Below are 19,042 nucleotides of genomic sequence, written 5' to 3'. Positions count from 1 at the left end.
GAGCTTCGGTGCTTCCTAGTGCTCCTCCAGTCACTCTGACACCTGTGGGCCTCCCCTCAGCCTGTTTTATCAGAAAAAAAAAAAAAAGAGTTCTGGCAATGGGAAGCTGTTAAGAGGTGAAGGATTTCTGTGTGGGGCAGGAGAGTGCAGACCTTCTTATTCAGAGAAGTGTTTTCTCCTGGGGAGGTCCTCTCACCCCTTTGTAACCAGCAGGTCGGCGCTTGCCGAGGTGTCATTTGTCCCTCTGGGTGCGGTTCGCTGTGTTTGTAGGGGGGGGGGGGGGATGCTGTTTTTAATGTCTCATTGTGTCTTCCCCTAACTCATGTGCAAACTTGAGTAGCAGTGAATTACAGGCGGGGGGGGGGGAGAGGGAGCGGTGGTTTCCGGGTGCATCGTGCTTCACCAGGTTTGTGCTGTTTTTGCTGGGTTTGTGCTGAACAGAGGACAAAGCCTGCGAACGGCCAAGGTCGGGGACACGGGGCCGGGGAGCTGCCTCCGCAGACGGGGCCGGGGCTCCCGGGTAGGGCGTGCTGCGGGGGAAGGCGGCGGGGCACAGCGCATGCCTTGCACCCGCCGTTCCACGGTGAACTGGTTTCACTGGTGGCTTTTTGCCCCGAGAACTGCTCTCGGCGTCTTTGGCTGGGACGTGACCTGGCAGTCCCTTGGCTAATGCCCCCGGCAGCCGCGACGTCCCGCACTGCGGTTACGCTGCGACCCTTCCCCGCTCCCCCCTTGCTCCGAGGGATGGGAACCGCTGCTCCCACGGGCCCGGGGTGGTTTGTGATCAACGTAACGAGCCCCAAATGGCGGGAATGCCATTTCAGCCTCAGCGGGAGCCGTGGGGTCCCTGAGCTGCGGAGGCTGTCGGGCAGAGCCGCCTGCTCCTTCACCCGCTGGGAGACTGGCACCGGGAGCCCCCGCCCGCCGTGTGCCCGGGGGGGCAGGCAGCGCTGAAGCGGCAGGGCCCACCCCAGCGCCTCGGCCCCGGGTGCCGGTGCAGGGACGTGGCTTTGCCCCATGGAGGGTGGAGGGGCAGCGGCTGGGGGGGGGGCTGGGGGGGGCGGCTCTGCCCGACAAGGGGGGGAGTGCGGGATGGGCCCGGGGCTGGCACCTCTGCACCGACACCGACCCCTGCGGCAGCGGTGCGGGCAGGGTGCGGGCAGCAACCCTGGTGCTTTGGAGAGGTGGGGGGCAGCTGGGGGGCTGGGGGCTGTGGGGCAGCTGTGGGGGGCTGTGGGGGGGCTGTGGGCCATGGCCATGAAAGGGCAGCTGTGGGGGGGTTGTGGGGGGCTGTGAGGGGTCTGGGGGCTGTGAGGGGTCTGGGGGCTGTGAGGGGTCTGGGCGCCATGGCCATGAAAGGGCAGCTGTGGGGGGACTACGGAGGGGCTGTGGGGGGTCTGGGAGCTATGGCAGTGAGAGGGTGTTTGTGGGGGGGCCATGGGAGGCTGTGGAGGGTCTGGGGGCCATGGCCATGAAAGGGCAGCTGTGGGGGGACTATGGGGGGGCTGTGGAGGGTCTGAGGGCCATGGCCATGAAAGGGCAGCTGTGGGGGGACTATGGGGGGGCTGTGGGGGGTCTGGGGCCCATGGCCATGAGAGGGCAGCTGCAGGGGGAGGGCAGCATAAGCAAAGCTGTGCTGTGAGCTGCCGTCTTGCTGGGGGCCTGTCCGTGACACTGGTTTGATCCCACCTTAGCCGAGACGTTTGCCCGGGGAGGGCACAGAGCCACAGGATCGTTTAGGTTGGGAAAGACCTTCAAGCTCATCACGCCCAACCGTTAGCCCGGCGCTGCCGAGGCCACTGCTGAAGCACGTCCCTGAGTGCCACCTCTATGCGTTCTTTAATCACCTCCAGTGGCTCAGCCGTGCAACGGAACGGCACGGAAAGGCGGCAGCTGCCTCGCACGCCGCTGGCAGCCAGTGGAAAGGAATAAAGCACCCGGGCAGCAATTCAGGCGGGTCCTGAGCCCCCAGCCCGCTCTGCTCCGGCTGCAGGAGGAGCTGAGGGCTGCGGGCCTCTCCGCTGCTTCGGCTGGGGTTAAACACCTCGTGTGCGGTGGGACCCGCTCGCGCCAGGGCTGCCCGGTGCCAGGGGACAACAGCCACAAAGGGAGCGGGCACCCGCGCCCTCCCGCTGACTGCACAGAGCGCTCCTAGCCCGCTGCTTCCCCCCGAGTTAATCACTAGGGGAATTTTGGCATTTAATTTAAAAATGAGTTTAACTTCACTTCAAATATTATTTTTCAACCTAATTGAAATGTAGTGTGCGCGTGTCTTCTAATTGCTTTGAAGAACCTAATAAGAAGCTCCTTAAAGTGATGGAGGGCTAAAAGCCAGAAGGTTTTGATAAATTTAACATTAGCTTAACATTTCCACAGGGACTTGAAAATAACAGACTTGCAAGGATATTTGCTTGAGCTAAGCAATGCAATTTGTCCTTCTTCAGAGAGCCGCTGCTCTGCCCAGCCGAGGGCTGCAGCGTGCCACAGCGGTGCGGGGGGAAGGGGACCAGGGAGCGTGGTGGCCCCGTGGCACCCGCCTGAGCTGGCAAACCTCTGGGAAACAACTGGCCCAGTCTGGCCACCCGGCTCTGGCGTGCTGGCCCGGAGGGATGCCCAGCCCGGCTCAGCACCGCGCTGGCAGCACGGAGGGGCACGGGAAAGGAGCCGGCTGCGCTAGCGTGTATGTGCCATGTGAACACTCCAGTGTTTAAAAGTTCTCATTATTTTAGAGTTTTGAAAATTTTTTTTTTAAATAAAATTTAGTTTTATTCTGTAGATCTCACAGGCCTGCAAAAACATATGTGTGCTGAAACAGGGGTTCCTGGGGTCCAGGGGCAGCAGGGAGAGCGTTGGGCCCTCCTGCACCCGCTCCTCTGGCCCCGCATTCCCAGGGGGTCCCATCGCCGCTCCCCCCTGCCTGCAAGCACTGCAGACGCGGCCGTCAGGACCGAGACTCAATCTGTGCTTACAAGTGTGAAATTCAGCACGACTCTCAGGCTCCGCAGAGCAGGGATCGGATTTTTTTTATCTGCCCTTGGCTCCGAATCTGACGATGATCAACATCAGCCCAGGCAGAGCTGGTGCCAGCGGCTGCAGGCAGCTGGTAACAAGGCCTTGCTGAGGGACCAGCTCACTTACTGCCCGACTCGTTAAAATATGATGTATCAACAATTTCCTGGTCATGATTTCAGCTGAAGCATCCAGCTGAGAGCACAGCTACCAGCGCCTGTGGCAGGGTGGGCTGCCGGCTGCCACGCCGGTGTACAGGCACCACCTCTCTGGGCAGGGGCCTTCGGCTGGTGAGAGGCTCCTCCAGTGCGTCCAACGCTGCCCAGAATTTGGGAGACCCCCGGCTGAGCTCCCCTTCCGTGACCCTGAGCAAGGCACGGCCTCTCCAGTCGACGTGGCAAAGCACCCCTCTGCTTCCCAGCGAGGGGCAGCCCAGACGGCATCAAGGCCTTTCAGATGTGTTTGGGTCCCGCAAGAGTGGCACTCCAGAGTTCCCAATAACAGATATTGACTTGAGTAGCCCATGTCATTTAACTTAAATGAAGCTGTTGGGCTGTGGGTGCAACACCGAGGGTTGCTGAGTTGTGAAATTAAGTTCTCAAAGGACAGAAAAGTTGGGATTTAGGGCCAGGGCATCACTTAGTGTGATTTTGAGCTCCTTGAAATAATGTCTAGACACGCTGACAGCTTGTTTCCTGAGCACTATGGGCCATCCGTAACCAAAGACACCAGCAGCTCCCGGGGACCGGGAGGGGAAGCTCCGGCCCAGCAGGTTTCAGCTCTGAATCTATGCGAGAGTGATTTTCACTCAGCATTCCCAGACCTCACACAGGCAAAACTTCTGCTGGGTTGTTTGTTTTCAAGGATGAGCAAGGACCGGTGACAGAACCAGGGTCCAAGGGGTGGGTTCCAGCCCCCCAGCCGGCGCTGGTGCGGGCATGTACCTCCGCTGCGAGGGGGACGGCGTGACTGCGGGGGGCTCCGGCTGGGTGGGGGACCCTGCCTGGCAGGAGCCCATTTCTGTGGTTATTTCCACCAGTGACTGTTCCCGAGGGACTTTGTGATACTTGGCTCAGACTTGCTCCAAGAGGCTGGAAAAACATGCGATTTCCTTGGAGAGACTGGTGGGATCCAGCTATGGGTGGGAGACTCTGATCCCACAGTGAGGTCTGCAGAGCGGGGCTGGAGATGAGGTGTTGGTGTGCACCCCGTCACCCCCGCCCCCCAGCACCCATCACCCCATCACCCCTGTACTCACCGCCCCATCACCCCCACACACATCACCCCTGAACCCATCATGCCACCACCTCCTCACCCCATCACCCCTGCACCCATCACCCCTGTACCCCTTCACCCATCACCTCCTCACCCCATCACCCCTGCACCCATCACCCCTGTACCCCTGCGCCCATCACCTCCTCACCCCATCACCCCTGCACCCATCACCCCTGTACCCCTGCGCCCATCACCCCCGCGACCTTCGGGGCTGCCCTGGGGGGGGAAGCGGGCATTGCGTAAGGCTTTACATAACAGGGGCCGGTGATGTGCCCCCCCCGCCGGGCCGGGTCCCCCCCCGGGTGCCGGCGGAGGCGGGAGCGCGCAGAGCCGGCGCAGCCCCGCGGGGGCCGGTGTCGCGCTCCGCCGCTGCCGGGCCGGGCCGGTTGGTAGCGGGGGGGGGGGGGGGGGGATTTGCCGGCGGGGCTCCCCCCGCTCCCCTCCGGCACCGCCCGCCCTGCGGCAGCTGCCCGGCCCCGGCATGGCCTCGGGCAAGGCGGCGGGAGAGCGGCGCTGGGAGCTGGTGCGCTGGTGAGTGGGGGGGCCGGGGGGAGCCCCGGGGGCTGGGACGGGCTGGGACGGGCGGTCCCGGCAGGCTCGGGGAGGGGGGACCCCAGCGGGCGGCCGGGGGGCGGGGGGGTAAGTTTGCAATGGGGTCCCGGCTTTGGGGTGGGGAGGGGCGGGGTGGGGGGTGCGCCCAGCCCGGGGGGAGTCCCGGCTGCTGAGCCGGGAGAGGAGGGGAGTCCCGGCCGGGGAGGGCTCGGGGGGGTGCGAGGGGACGCACGGGATTTAGCCCCCCGCACCCCGGGGCCCTGTGGGGCACTCCGGGGGCCGCAGCTTGGTCCTGGGCGTAGGGTCTGGGGGGGTCTCAGCGGGGCGGCTGCTCCAGCCGCGGAGGGGGGGGGGCACGTCCACAGGCAGGGAGGGGGGCGGTTTGGGGCTGCAGCCGCTGCGAGGGGGGGTCCCTGGCATTTGGGGTCCAGTAGAGGTAGAAGAGTCGGATCCCAAAGCAAGATCCCAATTCTGGGAAATGGCTCAGCCCCGCACGGGGGGAGCGCGGGGAGCAGCAGCGTCCTGGTCCCGGGCGTGTTTGGGTCTTGTGCTGCCCGCGGGAAGTCTGTGGGACGCGTGCGGGATGCTGTGGGGGCACCCCGGCTCTTCTCGTGGGGGTGAGGGGGTGCTGAGGCTGCTCCGGGCTTTGGAGCATGGGGACCCGCTTCGTCCTGCCAGGGACGGGGCGCTTGCGGTGACCGGAGCCGCTGGGACGGGCTGACATTGGAAACAAGCTTTCTCTGTACTTTTTTTTTTTTTTTATTTTTAATTGTGCAGTTTGTGACGTCCAAAGCTTGTGACTTTTGAGCAGGGCGCTGCAGCGATGCCAGGCTGTGGCTGGGGTGACTCCGGTTGCGGCGCGGTGCTGCTGATGTCAGCGCGGAGCAGGGCCAGGCTGGGAGCTGGGGCTCCGGGGTGCGGGTGGGATCCCCACAAACCTGGGAGAACAGCCAGGCTGGAAATCACCAGAGGATTACCCTAAGCTTGTGAAGCTTTTTTCCCCTTTCTTTTTTTCACCTCCTCAGGATTCTAGGGCTCTTTTTTTCTTGCACCCTTAGACCCAGCCTGTTACAGAGGCTCCTTGGCCTGGGGGTGCTGCCGTCCCTGCTGCTCACCCCCCCCTTCCTTCTCAAAAGACGTTCTGGCTTGCCTGCCACTACTTTGTGCAGTGTTATGGTATGCGAGAGCTGCAGGGGAGCACTGGGGCTGCAATGTGCTTGATTGCTTCTACCAAGAAAATTAGCAGGTCAGCCTGTACCGGGGACGCTCCAGGTTTCAGCTTTGCTGTTGCTGAGAGCGGGAGATCCCCACCCCGGCGCTGCCGCTGCCCCCGGCCCCGGTGGGACCCCGTGGCCCCGGGCTGGGCTGGCTGGGGTCCGGCAGAGCCCAGCAGCCGTGGCCCTGCTCCCACAGCACCGTGGTGCATCCCCTCGGCCCCCGCCAGGCTGCACGGCCGGATCCCTGCGGCTGGTGCTGGGAACGCACCGCCCAGAGCATCCGCACACCGGAGAGGACCGCGAGCTCGCCCCAGCCTTGGCTGGGCTTTCGTGGATGCCGTGGCTGTGTGTGCATCTCCAACCAGTACTACAGGGGCTTTAAATAATTAATCGCTCTCTGATGAAATTTCATGTTCAGAGGAGGGTGTGCAAAGTGCAGCTGGTTGTTGGGATGGAGGCAGGCGGCAGGATTGTGTTCTAAAAGATGGGAACAACTCCAGTTACTGACATTTTGCTCTTGTAACAGAGAATCTGTATTTCTCTAATAAAAATAAAAAAAACATCGATTCATCATTTGAATATTACTTAATAAGCCTCAACATCTGTCTTGACATCTGAAATGATGTTAGAGAGGCATTAGCCTGCTCTTGCAGCTGGTGGTAGTGCTGGTGCTGGGGCTGAGGGGGAGCTGGTGGCTGTGCCCCAGGGTGATGGGGACACTGGTGGCAGCGGTGGCAGGGAGCAAGGGTGGCCGGGGGGCCACCGTGTCCCCCCCCGGGGGACTCCCTTGAAGGGGTGCCCCGTCCCAGCCATGGCCATGTGCCTGTGGGAGCGTCAGCCGACGGGCAGGGAAGGACGGGGGCAGCGCAGGGGTGCACGGACGGGGCTGTAGCGCCGATTTGCCGCTCCCGCCGAGGAGCACGTTGGTGGCGGTGCTGGGCTCGCGGCTCCAAGCAGCGCTGCTGAGCCAGCCGCTCCGCTCGCCGCGTCCTGCAGCTCCCGCCCCACAGTCCTGCGCTAATAAATATTTCAGTCTTTCTCGCTGTTATTTTTAGGTACGTGCGAGAAGGCCGCTTTCGGATCGAGGAGAGGACGCTGACGGCTTTCCACTGGCTGTACTCGCCCCACCAGCACTGCATCGTCAGCCGGGCAGACCTGGGCTCGCCCAGCAGGTAAGGGGGGGCCAGTGGGGACAGGGCCGGGGGCCGCGGGAGCACTGGCACGTCCCCTGTGCTGCCAGCCACCCGCTCTGCCCTCGTGGTCTTGACATGAGTCTCCTGAGCCTCGGCCTGTCTCTGGAGCCCCGTGAGTATCCGAGCTCTTGGGTTTCGCTTTAAAGCAAGGCTGCAGATGGAGGGGTTGCAGCCGGGAGCTGCAAACATCACCTGAGCACCCCTCTGGTTTAAACAGTGGAAAGGACAAATTGCTGACTGCCTCCCCGAGCTTTTATTTTCAAGACCCCCATGCTTGCCTCCCCGAGCTTTTATTTTCAAGACCCCCATGCTTTCTGTCAAGCACACAATCTTTTGAGGACCTGCCTTACGCATGTAGCACACTTGAGATTTACTTAAAAAATAACTTGGGAGCCAGGGGCTGCGTATCTCCCAGCCGTAAGTGATCTCTGGAAAATATTTGTTCTGATACCCTGATTTCATTTGGTGCTTAAACTCTCCCCTTCACAGCTCATTGACAACGTGTGTTGGAGCCACGTCCTGGGCCTGTGCCCTGGCCCTCCCTGCTGATGCGTATGCATCGCCATCCGCTCGGATCCCAGTGTTTCCTGATAAAATTCCATTAACATAAAAGCCTTGCGGGCCCCAAGACACATATAGCACAGTGTCTGTTTTTCTGCCTGCTAAGAGCACTGAAACACCCCGAGTCCCCATGTGGCTGCACGGCTAAAAGCTTTTCCCTCTTTATTTCAGCAGCAGTTTTGCTCTGAGAGCCCTTAAAGCCCTGAAGTATTTATCTCCCTGGAATCGCATGTACCAGAATAGCAGCGGGAGGGAGGGAGGGGGTGTCCGAAACGCACGGCTCGCTGCCGGGGGCAGGGGCTGCCTGGGCTGAGCCCCTCCCCAGGACGAGGAAGGGCTGCGGGTGCTCTCGGAGGCTCCCCGCAGGGTGAGGGGTCTCGGGGGGGGGATGGTGCTGCAGAGCCCCCAGGCTGGGTGGGGAGGGCGGAGAGGGGGGGGTGACACCCCCAGCTAGCAGAGATTTGTGGGCACAGGAGGAGGGTGCCTCGTTTTCCTTGGCGGGAGCCATGGTGCACCGCGGCCAGCCGCTTCCCAAGACAGTGATTCCTCTGCCTGCCGCCGGAGAGGGTTTCCAAAAACTGACATTACCAGGCTGGTTGTCCATTTTAACTAATTTTTGCAAATTGCTATCAAAGGCTGCGTTAATCTCACCCCTGATGTACATATATCATGCAGCATGTGGAACTTAAATGTGTGTAACATCATTTATAATTAATGCTGAGTACCACTGGGGTTAATTCCAGTGGATTCATTTGATTTCCCAGTGGGCTGGCAAGTTACCTGGAGAGGTCTGGCAGAGCGTGTGGGACGTCGGTGGCCGGTTAGGGATGGCACCCACATCCCTCCTCAGGGGATGAAGCCTTCCCGTGGTGGCAGCTGGGGCTGTCACCCAGGGCAGCCCAACGCCAACTCCAGCTCAGCAGGTCCCGGCTTTGCCAAACTCTGACTCCGCCGCAGACAGGAGAGCAGCCGTCTGCTCTCGCAGCTGCTCCGGGGCACGGGGGCGAGGAGGAAGCCCCGTCCTGGACACGTTACGGTGTTTAAGCCCCTCGTTTGCTGCTGGCAGCAGCAAGGTGTCCTGCAGCCTCCCGGCCTGGCGTGTCCCCGTGCCGGGCGAGGGACGGGGCAAGCCGTGCCCACCCCCCCGCGCCGACGCTCGCCTCGGCCATGACATGTTGCTGCAGAGGCTTCAGCTTGGCGATGTTTTCATGCTGCGGGTGGCACGCTGACACCAGGGTGATCTGTGGCATTTCAGGCTGTCACATTATTTATCTGTCGCATTAATCGGATCGCTGTCTCTGTGCACTTGCTGCTTTTTCCTTGCATAATGGTAGTGACACAGCTGAGCAAGAGGATGGCTGATCTGCTGGAAGGGTTAATGCAACAGGTGTATTTTATTACTTTTATTACTTAGATGAATTAATGTACTCATTGGTCCCAGCTGAGCAGCACTTTGTAGAAAGGAGAGAGAAGGGGTTCTACAGCTTTTCAGTGAGCCAGGTTGGTTTCACCCAGCAGTGTGGGGTGCTCAGCTCAGCCCTGAGCGGTGTCGGTAGCTGAAATCACCTATTTTGATCTTTAATGCTGTTAAACAGGTTCCAGCGCTGCCAGAAAGGGGAATTGCATGGGTTTTGCTGAATCTCTTTGGCAACTGGTGCGACCAAAGCCATGCAGCTTGTGACGACGGGGCTGACCTCCGTGGTCCAGGCTCGTCCTTCGGGCTCTGCTGGGTGACAGCAGTGGGGGGCTGGGGTAGATGCCCCCCGAGTTAGAAAGGATGGACCCAACAGTAGGAGTGGAAATTTTGCCTTTCCTTTCAGTGAGTCCAGATTTTGGCCCTGGAAGCTCTCTCTTTGTCTGCTCCAGCCTGTGTCTGTTTTTAATTCAGCTGTAACAGAGGAAGGGGCTCACAGGGAAGACCCTAGGCTGCTTTCAAAGCTGAACGCCAAGGGGGATGCTCCCTCTTCTAGTTATTTTTTCAGAAAACAGCCCTTTCACCCTAAAATCCCCAGGCAGGTTTAATGGGCACGATCCTGGGGGATAATTGCCCCGGGGCCGCTCCTGAAGCCCCGCTCCTGAAGCCCCCCCCCCGAGTGCATAACCCCCGCCCTGCAGCCGCGGATTCCTTCCTTCCTTCCTTCCCCCCCCCTGAAGGGACCCGGCCCCGTTCCCAGCTCCGGAGAGACCCCCGAGCCGCGCCGGCTGTGCTCCCTGCCCGCGGGGGGGGTCGGTAGGGCCGGGCAGCGGGACACCCCCCCCCCCCCCCCCCCCCCCGGCAGGGGCTGCGCAGCGCCAGGCGCAGGCTCCGCGGCACCCGGGGACGCGGGAGCTGCGGCTGCGGGCTGGGGCTCCGCGCTGCTCCGCGCCGCTCCGCATCCCCCCGCGCCCCCCCCCGCGCCCCCTCCCCGCGCCGGGGCTGACGGCGGCTGCTGGTTTTGCACAGGGAGCAGCCGGGAGACAAGGTAAGGTGCTGCCGAGGCTCGGTAAAGCTGAACCGCGGCCGCAATGTAGAGCGGTGTTTAGATAGCGTGTGGGGTCTGGAATATAAATACGCAGGGTAAGCCTTGAACGGAGCAGGTTTGGGTCCGTATTTATCCTTGTTTTCACCCTGGGTGGGCTCGATCTGACTGCAAATGCGCGGCAGAGCCGGGAGAGCTATTGTTGAGATGCTTTACAGTTCTCGGCTTCCCTGTCCGCATTTCAATGCGCGGGGGCTTGGGGACAGGGACGGGGTGGCGGGGGTTTGGGGACGGGGACCGCGGGCTCCGTCACCGCTGGGGTGAGTGCCGACGCGTGGGTTAAATAACGCAAAATCTGAGGAGGCAACTTCGGGAGGTCTCCGGAGTGCGTGGGGGAGCGCCCGCGCTGGGCAGCCCCCGGCAGGGCTGGGGTGGGGGGTGCGTGTGGGGGGTCCGGTCCTGCCCTCGCAGGGCTCCTCCTTCGCTGGGGAGCCCCAGGGGGGTCGCATGGGGCAGAAACAGGGCGCAGAAGGAGATGGCTCGGAGCCTCTCGCTGCACCCAGCGCCCTGTCTGCGGGGTGACCCCCCCGCCCCTCTCTCTGCGGGGTGACCCCCCCGCCCCTCTCTCTGCGGGGTGACCCCCCCGCCCCAATCTCTGCGAGCGAGGTCGCAGCTCCCCTCTCCCGGAGCAGCGGGAGCATCGCTCTGCGTCCCGCTCCTCGCTGCGGGGGCGAGCTCGGCGGGGCTGGCGGGGCCCGCAGCCCTGGGGTGCGTCCTGCCGGGTGCTGCCTCCTTTCCTCATCTCCCGCACGCTCCGGGCTCCGCCGTTTTATTTCAGACCGCTTGCTGTTTTAGTAGCACAAGGGACATAATATCTGTCCACACGGCATGATTTATTGGGGGCTGGAAACACGCCAAGGAGTCTAAATTCAGATTCAACAAGAAGCGTGATTCCAGCCAGCAGGCTCGCTCTCTGCATACACCAGTTTTCACAGATATTTCGTTCTCCCTCTGCTGCTGATTCCTTGCAAAGGGCAGCTCATGATAACCATAGCAGCAAAACTGCCTTTTTTTTTTTCTTTGCTTGTGTTTGTTTTATCATCCTTCCTTCCTCTTCATCCCTAAGCGTTTCCGTACGGTGGTTGGGTCCAGGGGCTGCTCGGGGAGTCCCTCTGGTGCGGTCGCCTGTCGTGTACCTGAAGTCAGATGCTCTGGTTGTCGTTAGCGGCTGCTGTGGAAACAGGAACAGGACTTCAGCAGCAACAGTAGGAAGAGACATTTTTTCCAGGAGCTAAAAACAGCTCATTCTCCCCAGACCTCTTTCCAATTTCGTGGGGGTAGATGAATCCCTGCTCAGAGTTAACATCTGCCTCCAAGTTGGATGCTAAACTAGAAAGAGCTGTTTCTTGCTTCTGGTTTGAATCTAGCCCAGCTCTTGCAAAAACCACCCAAAATGGTGGAAAAATACAGGTGATACTGGCGAGATGTAGCAGGGTTTTTGAAAAGCTTGAGTCCAAATCCTGTGTGTCTTTTTTTCAGTATTCAGATAGAACCCTGTACAAGTTTGGCCTTGAATCTGAGCCCTGACTGCTGCCTAAATCTAATCCTGTGCCAGCGCATCTTGGCTTCAGGCAGTCGCAGCTTCGCTGGCTGCTGCCGGGGGGTGGGGGGCCGGGGGCTGGGGGGCCAGGGAGGGTGCGAGGGCACACGCTGCTCCACCGACCCCCGGCTCCCTGCTGCTGCAGACACCTTCTCCTCTAATGTCTTCATAAACATGCTGAGCATCAGTTTAGGGTTCTGGGTTTGTTTTTTTTTTTTTTTTTTTTTTCTTCATTTACTTCTGTTATTAGGAAACTGTTCCAGAGACTGTTTGTATTAAAGATTAGAAACCTCCTAATTTCCAGCCAAAGCATGTTCAGGTCTATCTCATACCCATGCTTTCCTCCCACCCCCACGTTTTACCAGCCCTGGTTTTTAGTTTAAGCAGTTCTTTTTCTGTCTCGCCACAATTTCTTCATAGGCTGCAGTCGCATCCCTGCTGGGTTTGTTGTATGAATTGGGCCAAATGCTCCCTGACCCAGCTGTGTGCCAGCACCAGCCTGCCTGCAGGAAGGGGGTTTTGCTGGTTTTTGCCCTAACGCCACCTCCCTCCAGCCACCCCTGCAGTGCCCGGGCAAGCGGGCGATGAGCTCCTGCCCCTGCCAGCAGCCGGGGACCAGGGGACCGCGGTGTGGGATGCACAGTGGCCGTGGGGACGGTGCCCAGGGAGCCGGTGTGGGGAACGGCCAGCTGCCCCCGGGCGTGGGGGGCACACGGGGGCCTGGCTGCAGCACCCTGAGCGAGACACCCCGCACAAAGAGATCCACCTCCGTGCCTGATCCTCGGGGGAGGCACAGCACGTGTGTGTGTGGACACGGGTATCTGCTGCCTGCCTGAAGCACCCTCCCTCCGGCTCCACTTGCATGGGAAGGGACATGGGTGGAAGAGGTGGGGAAAACAGACACACAGAAAATCTGTGTGCTCGAATGGGCTCTTTCTAAAGGGAGAGCCTCTCCAGGGAATTTCATCCCCTCGCTAGCGAGAGCAAGCTCTAAAATGGGTGGACTTGAGAAAGCAAGCAGCTCTACGTTGAATTCATAGTGGGCCAAGAAGAATTTAATGAGCGCGGAAGTCTGTGTGATGCCTTCGTGTGCACAGCACTGCCATCAGTCGAGGTCTGTGTCCCTCGGCAGTGAAGAGCTGGGTCGAGTGATGCTGGGAGAATCCAGCTGCTGTGTGTCAGGCTGGGTACCCACCCAGAGAGCACCTGCGCCTCCAAAACGTGAACGTGGGGGATGTTCTCAGTGCTGCAGGGTGCTCAGCAAACCCGGTTACCCCAGGAGGCCCAGAGGCGGCAGCTGAGGACCCGCAGGATTGTGTCCAGCTCCCCTGATGCTGTGAGCAGAGCGAGCTTCGCAGGGATGGGGAGCCTCTTGCTCTGCGCGGCCGGAGAGCAAGGTTTGCTCCTGAACGTGCAGCCGGGACCGGGCTTTCCTCACCTCCCCTCTGCACTGCCTGGAAGCAATGAGATCAATACTGCAAAGAAAAGACAAATTAGCATTGATGGACTTCGGACCCAGAAACAGTTAAACACATTGATTTCTGCTGGTGTTATTGTCCTGAACCAACCCAGGCTTTGCAGAGTTTGGCCTTGCCTTCCTCCACAGAGGCGTTTCGATCTCTGCCAGGCTGAGCACAGCCCTTGCTGGCTCATCCCAGAGTCCCACTCCCACCCATCGCTGACGTTCACCAGGACATGTGTGATGGGGGGGGCTCGGGGACGGCCCTTTCTGTGGTCCCAAACTTGGCTGAGTCAGACTTTGCCTGTTTCTGCTGGTTGTGGAGCTGCCTTGTGTGACGGCTGCGGCTTCCCCGGGCCTGGCCCAGGCACTGTGTGGTTTTGCAATCCCGTTACGGGGAGCAGCAGGGCTGCCCTGTTCCTGCTGCCCGAAGGCGTTGGGGTACCTCGGTATGCGTGGCGTGGGGGTGCCTCTGTGGATGCACGGGGAGGAACCATCCCTCCCCGCTGTGCCGGCCCCTGGGTTTCTCCAGCCAGGGCGGTGGGCTCCCCAGCCCCGGAGTGTGTGGGACAGGAGCCCCCCCTGCGCTGGGCACAGTCGGTTGCTGCAGCCAGCGGGTTCCTCCAGTGACCCTGGGGTGGGTCGGTGCAGTGGGGGCTGTCCCTGCCTGCCCTGGGGGCTCGGTAAGGTGGAAGGCTGTGGTGCCGTTGGCTCATGCCAACTCCTCCCTTTCACGGTGTGCAGAGCCAGCCGGAGAGTGTGAGAGCTGCTGGCAGGGGGGGAGAGGAGCTGGGGGTGCTCTGGGCTGGATGTGACCCCGTGCAGCTGAGTCATCCAACCTTTCCATCTCCCTGACGTCCCCGGCGCCGCTCGGGGCAGCAGCGCAAGAGCTCATTAGAAACCTGAAAACTGCAGCTGAGCCTGGGCTGCTCCGCTTCAGCCGCGGGGGCTGCGGGCGGCTTGGGGGGGGGGCTCAGCCAGTGCCTGTTGCTTTCTCGGGGTCCCCTCCCCCATGCTGCGGTCCCCAGGGTGTAGGTGGGTGCATCCCGGGGCATCCTCGTGGCGCAGCGCCCGGCTACGGGGCCTGGGCTGGGCGCACGTACCCCTGTCACCGCTGCCTGAGACGTGACGTGTCACAGGCTGAGCGGTGGCTTCCTCCAAGCTCTGTTTTTTAGCCGTTTTCATAGAACTGAGCCGGTTGCTTTGGGCACAGGGACGAGTCTGTGGGCTGTTAGTGGTGGCAAATGGCCTCCAGAACGTGGAGGAGGAGCTGGGGCGTGGGCTGGGCATAACCTTGGTCTCCGGAGGGAAGAGTCTCTCAGGTCTTATCCAGCACTGAATCTGCCCCTGACACGTAAATGTTGTGGGTGGAAAATGACCCCCCCGGCAGCCCTGGCCTCAGCGTCCTCCCTCATCGTTGCCGTGCGTCTGGTGTCCCAGGGTGGGCTCTGCAGACCCTGGCCCACCTCTCCCCAGCTCGCAGCTGAGTGGGATGAGGGACCACAGCCCCGTGCACGGGTGGGGGCTCCCGGGGGGGCCGTGGTGCTCGCGGGAAGCAGGGCCACGCAGCCGATGGCTCCTGATGGGACGCGCGCGGGCAGCGGGGGCTTGCCGGGCGTCGCATCTCCTGTGCCACCGGCGAGCCTTGTCACCAGCTGGGTGAAACCTCAGCACCCGGGGTGAAGGCTCACCCTGCCCTTCTCCCCGGGCATGTTCAGCGCCCTTTTTCTCTCTATTTGCTGCCCCTCGGGTTAGGAGCACCTGGAGCACGACTGCCTTTCTTAGGGAGGCTGCTCATATGCTGAACTTTCTCTCTTCTTCTGGCCAGCGGAGCGTTTTGCTGGGAATTAGCTCTTCATTTCTGGGTGGATGTGTTTGCAAATCTGCAGGCTGATCCTCCCAGCTAAACCCCAGATGTATTGAGCCCTCCCTAATGAGTTTAACAAGCGGGCTGGAGATAGGCAGGCTGCGAGGCTCAGCTCCCCAGGCTGCCATCCCTCCCTGAAGAACAGAGCGGCCGATCAGGCTTCTGGAAGGAGGTGGCCATGGGGTCCCCTGCCAGGAGCAGCCCCGAGGCTGAGGAGGTACAGTGAGGTCTCTGCAAGACTCTTTGCTGTCCTTCAGCTGGAGGTCACCTCGTGGGTGACACAGCGTTTCCCCCTGCCCAGTGCCGTGGCTGAGGAAGCCCCAGGGCCGCTGCTTAGTGCTGCAGAACAGCCACCTTTGAGAGAAAGCTGCTGTTTAAGGCGTGTTTCTCACTTCACTTCAGCAGCACCATAAAGGGGAGAAAATACTGTTAAAAATATTCCATGCACTGAGTCAGAATTAATTCGGACACTGTTTTCCTTTGCTTTGTACGTCGAGGCTGATGATATGCACAGTGTGTTCTTCCTGCCAGGACAAAATCTAATATTTCTGGGTGCCCACAACCTTACTTAGAATCATAATAGAAAGATGAATACCCTCAGCCTGCCGCATGCAATATTAAAGCACTAATGATGCAATCAGTCTTTCTTAGCCCCAGTAACAAAGGAAAGAATTACACTGCCCTTCCTGGGCATAATTCTGCTCTGCGGCGTGGGCTCTGCCAGCCCCTCGCTGCCCGTGCCTGCTGCTCGTCCCTTGGCGGGGGCAGAGCCATCCGTGCTGGGGGCTGGCATGGGCAGAGGGTCAGCCCCACGCCCGAGGGGCTCGCCTTCCCGCGGCTGCCCAAATCGCCGGGCTGGCAGGGGAGCCCCAGGGCTGGGAGCAGCACGTCCCACCTGCGCTGGGGCTGGGGCTGGTGCTGCAGGGAGCCGGGGGCCGAGCTGTGGGGCTGTGCCTGGGGCTGGTGGTCTGGCTGTAACCCCCCCCCGACACGGGGAGAGCGGGCTGGCAGCTCCAGCTGCTCGGGAGGAAGGCTCCTCCGGACCCTCCTCTCTCCCGCGCTGGCGGTTCATGCATTTGCCCGGACCTTTGGACGCCCTGGGCTCGGAGGTCTCGCTGGCAGAGGGATGTCGGGGGCAGCTGGAGCCCCACGGTCCCGTCAGGCGACGGGAGAGCCAAGCCGGGGCCGTGCAGGATCAGCCTGTGTTCCCCTTTGTGGGCAGACCCGCAGCCCGGTGGTTTGTGCTCATCAAGCTCTAACGCCGTGCGGTGCAGGCGCAGCCTCGCGCTCCCCTTTCCCGCCCCGTTGCTGCGCCTGGTTGGGGAGGGCGATGGAGCCGGCCGAAACGTGGGCACTTCTCCCCCTGCAACCTGTTCCGGGGACCTGCAAGTGTCTGGTGCTCCAGGGGAGTTTGGTTTTATTAATTAGAGGTTAATAACGTGGCTCGCTGCCCCGGGGGTGCAGCACCCCCTCCTCGGTGTCGCCGGGGGTGCCTGTCGGGGCTGGGAGCACAGCTGGGGTACGTCAGGGCAATGGGCTCCTGGTTCTGGCAGAGGCCCCTGGGAAATGTTAATTTTATCTGGTGCAGATGGTACCAAGGAGGCATCCTCCCCCAGGCCTTTGTTTCTTAATTTTGGCTGATCAGTTATGATTTGGCTGTGCCTGCTCTGAAAGGAGGAGGGTTTTGTTTTTTCTTTTTTTTTATTTTGTTTTTGAGCCCAACTGTGTAAAATAACTTGGGGGGAAGAGGGGGAAGCGAGAAAATGTCATTGCAGACAAACTATTTCTGGATTTGCTCCCGTGCGGGTGAGACGGCGCTGGGCAGGCGCCGATGTGATGCCCTGGAGTGGAGAGAGGCTGGTGACCCTTGGGGAGTTGGGTTCTTGGTATATTTTTCACCTTCATCTGGTTCAAATGCCGTTGTCACCTGGGGCACCCCCGGGCCCTGGTCCTGCTGGTGCGGGGCGAGGTGGGTGCCGTGGGGGGGCTGCCCCACACCTCTCCTGGGCGCTGGGAAATGGAGACAATTTCCCCGTGGCCGTGTCGGGGTCCTGCCCTCCTGGGGGGGGGTGGGAGGTGAATCACTCTCCGTGCGTTAGCGGAACTGTGGTGCCAAGGAGGCGTTGGCAAGACCTGCCAGAGTAATTCTGACCCGGTGACTGCAGCGAGCTCCGGTGAGAGGGGGCCTGGCCCTGCCTGCCCCATCGCCCTCTCTGCCCCCACGTTGCCTCTGACAACAGCGAGTTCACGTAAGGACCGAGGTGCCAGAGCCAGATGCTGTAATCGGCTCTTGCAGCACTGCAAGAGGCAACGTTTAAAGGACGAGCTGGCTGTTCCCCTGGGACCCTCCGCGTTGCTCCTGGTGTGGTGCCGGCGAGAGACCGGTGCTTCCCGCGGCTGCTGTGGCCACCGGCCGCCGCGGCTCTGAGTGCCGGCTGCGCGGGCGCTGCAGCAGCTGGCTGTTGTGCTGATGCACTGCAGAGCTCGGCCATGCGGGGAAGCTCCCTGCTTTTATTTTCAGGCATGTAAATCGTGAGCAGCTCTGTAGAGCTGGGCAGGAATCAACTGGTATGAGCGTAAGAAAGACGTGACCCGGGGGAAGATGAAGTGAGAGGATAACGTCACGCTGCTATTGATGCAGAGCTTTAACACGGAGCATGCAGGCCAGAAACAGATGTGCTCCAAGCAAATGTTTGCTCCAAATATTTCATGGTACCTGAATTATGGCTTTCAAGCCTGCAGCATGGTTGGGATTTTTATTTTGTTTTTTTAAATAATGTCCTTAAGAGCTCTAAAATGCAAAAGATTTCCATAATTTCATCCCTTTAAGGAGAGATGGCTGTGGGCAGAAAAGTAGGAGTTGAAATAGCTGGATTTCAATCCAAGCTTTCTCCCTGGAGTTGAGTGATTTCTCTCTCCAACTCCCTGTCCCTTCCCCCGCCCCCCCCCCCCCCCCCCCCCCCCATTTCACACATCAGACAGAATCCAACTGTCTCTCAATTTAAAGCTTTTGGGTGCTTGGATGCGAGTCTGACTCCTGCAAGTGCCAAGCGCTGGGCTAAGAGCTGCCTCGAGTCCCCCGGGAGCCGCGTGAGCCGGGCACTGCCCAGCGGCGCCGAGCCCGGGCCATGCCTCCGGCGTGCGCCAGGCCTTATTTTAAACCACCGGAGTAGGAGGTGAGTGTTCCAGTAGCCGAACCAGTAGGACCGCAGCAGCTGGAGGCTTTTCCACTGGTTTTTAAACTGGCGGGACTTTGGGAAGTGAGCTTCGGGTTCCTGGATCCCTCGTGGGCGGTGGGCGATGCGGGGCCGTGCAGCTCGTCCCCTCCCGGCTGGGGTGTGAGGCTCCGCTCCGGTGTCACCGGCACCGAGTCCCACCGCGGCCCCCCCTGCCCCCCCGGCTGCCGAGGGGTGCTCAGGGATCCCATCCTTCCTCCCGACTTTGACCCGCAGAGGGTGAGCCCCGGCGCAGCCCAGGCCTGAGTGGGCACAGATGGGTGCGGGTGCCGGTTTGGGGAGGTGCGAGGTCAGGGTGACTGGCTGGGGGGGGGGCACAGTGCACAGCCCCCCGGCACTGGGCTCTGCTGTGCCCTGAGATGCCTGAAGGCTGATGCAGGGGATCCGAGCCTGTTTTCTTGGGACTTTGCGGTTGATGGGAGCTCATACCCAGCTAGAGGTCAGCATTTCCATTTAAATGGGATTTCCGAAGCCTGGCTGTGTGAGGACCACGGGGTTTTCGGTGGTGGTCAGGCTGCAGACACACACTTCAGCACTGGGGGGCTGCCGGGGAACCGGAGGAGAGAAAACCCTGTGTGGGGGCCGGGTGGGAGATGCCTCACTGGGCTCTGCGA

General features: G+C 60.9%; 1 protein-coding gene across 4 annotated transcripts in view; it reads left to right on the top strand.

Annotated features, from left to right (window-relative positions):
* Positions 1–4,569: 4,569 nt before the first annotated feature.
* The window catches only part of RAP1GAP2 (RAP1 GTPase activating protein 2), a 76,701-nt gene continuing 62,228 nt past the window's right edge, over positions 4,570–19,042 (top strand). For 3 of the 4 annotated variants that reach the window (XM_042791447.1, XM_042791446.1, XM_042791445.1), the window contains exons 1-2: positions 4,570–4,815; positions 7,109–7,225. In XM_042791447.1, coding sequence (XP_042647381.1) covers positions 4,766–4,815; positions 7,109–7,225 — 167 coding nt within the window. In that variant the 5' untranslated portion in view covers positions 4,570–4,765. Of the gene's footprint in view, positions 4,816–7,108; positions 7,226–10,101; positions 10,270–19,042 lie in introns of those variants that run through there. The other variant, XM_042791449.1, reaches the window with a different exon arrangement.

The sequence above is a fragment of the Tyto alba genome, unplaced genomic scaffold (assembly GCF_018691265.1).
Source record: "Tyto alba isolate M040663 unplaced genomic scaffold, T.alba_DEE_v4.0 Super-Scaffold_19, whole genome shotgun sequence".
In the NCBI taxonomy this organism is placed as follows: Eukaryota; Metazoa; Chordata; class Aves; order Strigiformes; family Tytonidae; genus Tyto; species Tyto alba.
Note: the sequence above shows the minus strand (reverse complement) of the source record. Positions and strands in the feature narration are given on the sequence as shown.